The sequence below is a fragment of the Argentina anserina genome, chromosome 3, assembly GCF_933775445.1.
Source record: "Argentina anserina chromosome 3, drPotAnse1.1, whole genome shotgun sequence".
In the NCBI taxonomy this organism is placed as follows: domain Eukaryota; kingdom Viridiplantae; phylum Streptophyta; class Magnoliopsida; order Rosales; family Rosaceae; genus Argentina; species Argentina anserina.
This window is the reverse complement of record NC_065874.1, coordinates 30100478-30105328: the sequence shown is the minus strand read 5'-3', so window position 1 is coordinate 30105328 and position 4851 is coordinate 30100478. Positions and strand designations below refer to the sequence as shown.

The 4851-nt window shown below is 38.8% G+C and overlaps 1 protein-coding gene across 1 annotated transcript; it reads right to left on the bottom strand.

Moving 5' to 3' along the window:
- Positions 1-1671: 1671 nt before the first annotated feature.
- LOC126788572 (uncharacterized) lies at positions 1672-3220 on the bottom strand. Its single transcript, XM_050514573.1, has 3 exons — positions 3085-3220; positions 2123-2794; positions 1672-2030 (listed from the first exon to the last, which is right to left on the bottom strand). Exons 2-3 carry the CDS (start codon positions 2767-2769, stop codon positions 2024-2026), a joined length of 654 nt encoding a protein of 217 aa, XP_050370530.1. The 5' UTR covers positions 2770-2794; positions 3085-3220; the 3' UTR covers positions 1672-2023.
- Between the last annotated feature and the right edge of the window lie 1631 nt (positions 3221-4851).

Here is a 4851-nt window from a genome sequence, read left to right as displayed (position 1 = left end):
ACGTAACATATGTAATTTCATGTATATGAACGAAATTTAATAAAAGCGGCAATAATAATTTTGATCATACTTGTAAGTTTGCTAAATAAACTGTGTAAATGTGGTTGCTCTTTCACTTTTGATTGGATCATCGCAATTCTCGCATTGATCGTCGCAAGGATACGTTACATTCAAAATAATTAGAATTATATGATTAGGTCACATCTAATCATATAATTAATTTACTAATTCACCAAACAGTAAATTCATTCTAAAACAGTAACTTTGACTTTTACCGACAGAGGTAAAATCCTCTTTTCTAGTGGGTCCGGTCGCGCAGATCCGATTGAGCTCGTGGGTCGGGTCGATAGATCCAAAGCGCAGCGTCGTCGAGGCTGCAGGGTTTCGTCGGCGATCGGGTATTCTCGGAACGAGCTGGGTTGTGTCGTGATCTGTGAAGACGTAGTTTTGGGTTGCAAGGCAGAGGCTTTAGGACAGCGTCGACAATCCGGAATGAGCGGGGCTTCTAGCGGCGCTGGTCTGCAGGCCGATCGGATCGTCATCGAATCTGGACGGCCCAATTGGTTGGGAGCATGGCAGCGATTCCAAGAAGGAGGGAGCATTGCTGATCTGCTCTAGTGTCCATGGCGGCATCGACGAGGCTGGGCTAGGCAGAAGATGGGTGCCTAGATCTGAGCTGCAAGGCGAAAGCCTCTGTTTTGGAAGGCGTCGCGTCGTCATGCGGCCGGGTCTGGATCGGCGATGAGGAAAACCGATCTGGGCAGATCAAAGAGGAGATGGGGGTGCCCAGAAAAAATTTCTGGGTGCCCTTAGAACAAATAAATTTCTTTGTCTTCTTCTGCAATATTTTCCACATAATTTTTGTGTTGTAGGAGATATGAAATTAGTTTAGTCATCTTATTGCATAATCCCTTTATATAGGAAGAGTATTACAATGGTAGTTACATTATACCTTATGGTGATAATAATGACTAAACGTTACACAATAACTATTGACTGCTAATCACTTAATTACCTCTCGTCTATTACAGTGACGAAGACACACATCGTGTTTTTCCTTCAACATTTATATATATATATATATATATTTCATTTTATCTTCCTTTATTTTTCAATTTAGGCTTCATTTGTTCACGGGACGGCACCGGTAGGAATGCATTGGTTAGAACTGAGTCGGAAATAAATGAAGCCAGCAAAAGACGCAGAGCCTGCAAAGTTCACAACAATTAATAATGAAATTGATAAATAATGGCCTGAAATAGAGTTTGAAGAAACTTTTATTTAACTGACCTCCTTCCTGCCAACATGTACAGTTCGATCCTCAATATCAGTAAAGGGCACCTTCAAATCTTTAAGAACAGACAGTTGAAATATTGGAGATAATGGCCTCACTTCCAAATTGTCAGTTACTATGAAAATTGCTGGTTCTTTTAAGAACCCCCGAGCTCTTTGATCTCTACAACCATGGGATTTGGGATCAACAAATTTAACTCTTAATTCATCGACGGATTGGGTAGGATCGAAGCTGGATCTATCAGCTGTCAACTGTGTCGAGTTCAATTTATATAGACGGCCTCCTCAATTCCTAAGAGATTGTTCTCATAGGTGAAACCAGGAACGAGTTTGGGACTGCATAGCAATTCCTTGTGGTGACTAGACCTAAAGAACTGCTCATCAAAATCCAGGACCCCCTTGTACAACTGATCAATACATCCTTTGATTCCTTTCCAAGGGAAATCCAGAATCTGCTTTAATATGTACCCAAGTGGTAGAGTCAAGAAACTGATGATCAAATTAACAAAATCATCTCGTACTTCTGCATAGCAGACCACATTCTTTAATTTACTGACTATGAGTTTGATAGAGATGTGCTCTTTTTCCCCATTAGAAGAGTTCTCCGATATCTCAGGTTCAGTGCATCTATATTTACTGAAACTGGCACCAACTGACTTTTGTACAGAATTAGGCTTCAGCAGAGTTTCAGTAAAAGGAGTTTTTGATACAAATGAGCTCAAAAGCAAATTCAAAACCTGAAAAATACTTAAACATCAGAAACCACTGCACAGTTATGGCCATATATATAGTAGCTTATAAAAATAAAAACTGCATACAAACAAATTACCTGCTCGACTCCAATACTGAATGTTCGTTCCTCAGTAGTATTGCAGTATTGCTATCCGTGGTATTGCTATCCGTAGCTCCAAGCTTGGTAAACAAGGAAATGCTAGCAGCACTTAAAGGTGGTAACACTTGAAAATCATCTGTAAATATAACTCTGGCTCGCTCTTTTACAAAAACCCCTCCAACTTGAGAATAACAGTCAGAAAGACTTACTTCAGAAAATATGCAATTTAATTTACAGAGCGGGCAAAAACTCCCTGCATTATAACCGCACCAGGAGGAATGAGACTCTTGGTAACACTTAAAGCATTTTGGCTCAGCATCATCAATAATTTTCAATTTGAGGTTCTTAAAATGACAGTTAGCTGCATTGTGTGGAAGTAACAGCATGTCTCTACATGCATTGGACCTGAAAACCTGCTCATCAAGCTTCTCAACACTCCGATACAACTTGTTCATGCAACCTATCTCCAGTGGAGTTGAATGGTCGCGAGCAAGCCTGACAATCTTTCCCATCGGTATTGCCATGAAACCGAAGAGAACATCAATAAAATCATTATCAGCCTCTACAAAGATAACCTTGTCACTCCTCTTATCAACCAAGGCCTCCAGGCTGATACTCATCTCTGCTGGTACATTTTGAGCCATGGAAGATAAGATGTAACTTCAGCTCCTGGTACAAATAATTAACTCAGTGAGCAATTGGTGCAAGAATATTTGTTGTTTCATACATGAATCGAAGTGATGAATATGATCGAGCCTGAAGTTAAGTTCTTACATCAGACAGAGACCAAAGCAAAATTACTACACCTCCTAAAAATCTTCCTCGATCAACTATATATCACATACCAATACATAAAGTTTAACTGAGAAACAGTTATGACTCCTGGAAAGAGTTTTTCTGAACCCTTATAACAAAGAGAGAAAGACTATACACGAACTTGTTCTGTTTTGGGAGCTTACCAATATTGAAAACTTCACTACTGAGCAGGCTTCAGCAGTACTTCAAGTTCTGAAACTAGAAGAGAAAGGCCAGAAGGTAGTAGTATTGCAGAGATGATCAACTCTCAGACATAAAACTTTGTTTGCTACAACCTGCTCTGAATCACTCTCATTACAAGTTGAAGAAGACCATATATGAGACTGGAAAAGGCTAATCATCCATGTCATGGGTCGCCACTTTAAGGCTTTAAGCTTTTCAAAAGGGAATTCTTTATTCTTTTTCGAGAGCAACAGGGCAACGACTTAACGAAGAAGAAATTCGTAGCATTGTAGATTTCTGATTTCTCTCGACATAAAGGACACTGGTTGTTGTTGTTTTGTTTTGTTTTGGTGATCAAAGCACACTGCAATATTTTCTACATGTAGAACAAATTGACCAAAAAATGGAATCATTTAATTAGTAGATAATCAAAGTAGGGACTAAGCTTTTGAAAATCCATGTATGCTAAGCAGCTAAAGGTTAAGAAAATACAAGACTACTCCAACAGAGGACAAGGTAAAGGTGAAAGTAATAGAAGAAAATCATGAAAGAAAGAGCCACTTGGGAGGCAGAAGTGCATGTTATGGTCCACCATCTCGCTTTACAGAAGAAAATGTATCCTTAACTAAACAAGGAATATAAACTTATGCTTTGTTGTGGGTTTTAATGATTGGTGGATTAATTCCCGGCCAAATTCCTGGCTGTCTGGTTCAACGACGGAGAGATATTCAGTGAGGGTGGGCTAGATTACTTGGGAAACCCAAGCTTAGTCCATGCCCAAAGCATTTTGGAAATCTGAGCCAGACATGTGATCTTGATGGGTGGGGCTGCCTTATGAAAGTATCATGTACGTTTACTAAACTTGAATGGGTTTGAAGAGGAACGGGAAAGAGAAAGAATGAGAAAGAGAGAGAAAGAACGGGAAAGAAAATGAGTGAATCTCATTCACATGTTTACTTGTTCTTTGGAATGAAAAAGAAGAACAAGATTAATTTTCAAAAATGAGTTCCAATTAAATGAATTTAAAAAGAATAAAGAAGGTGATCAATTAGAATGAGTTTATAATGGGCAATGTTGGATTTTCATAAAATTCCAAGGTCAGTATTGGAACCAAAAAGTGATTCATGGATGAATCAAAATGAATACCAACTCCCGGGAATGAGAGGGGAGCAATGATTTGGGTTTTAACGTGAGATCCACATGTTCTGATTGCTCTTAAAGTTAGCAAACACACAAATACTAGGGAATGAGAATGACTCAATGTTTTCATTCCCTTGGTGTTAAGCTACATAGCACGTAAGTTTGTCTTCATGACCGATTCCCGCTTCGGAAGCGGAAGCGCGAAGAAGCGTGACGGAAGCGCGATTCTAAAAAAGTAGGATTTGGGAGTGCGGCGGAAGCGTTGGCTTCCAAATTGAAAGCGTGATTCATTCCTTCTTCTATTTCATCAATCAATGCCTTGAGTCTCTTTTCATCTTTTCATCTTCTTTCAATTTATTCAAGTGGTTAAGCATGAATGACATCATCGATCTAATATGTGTCAAAGAATAGAAGAAGAGTTTGGCATAGATATGAAGAAAATCTAGATGAGACAGAGAGAATACAAACTTTTTTTATTCAATTCATCAAGTGATGTCTCTTTGACTTGCATGTGTCAACACCTTCACAATATACTGGATTTTCTTTTGTTTGAATTTTGAAAAGAAGCTTTAATATTGCTATAACCAAGGATAATAATGATTTAGAAA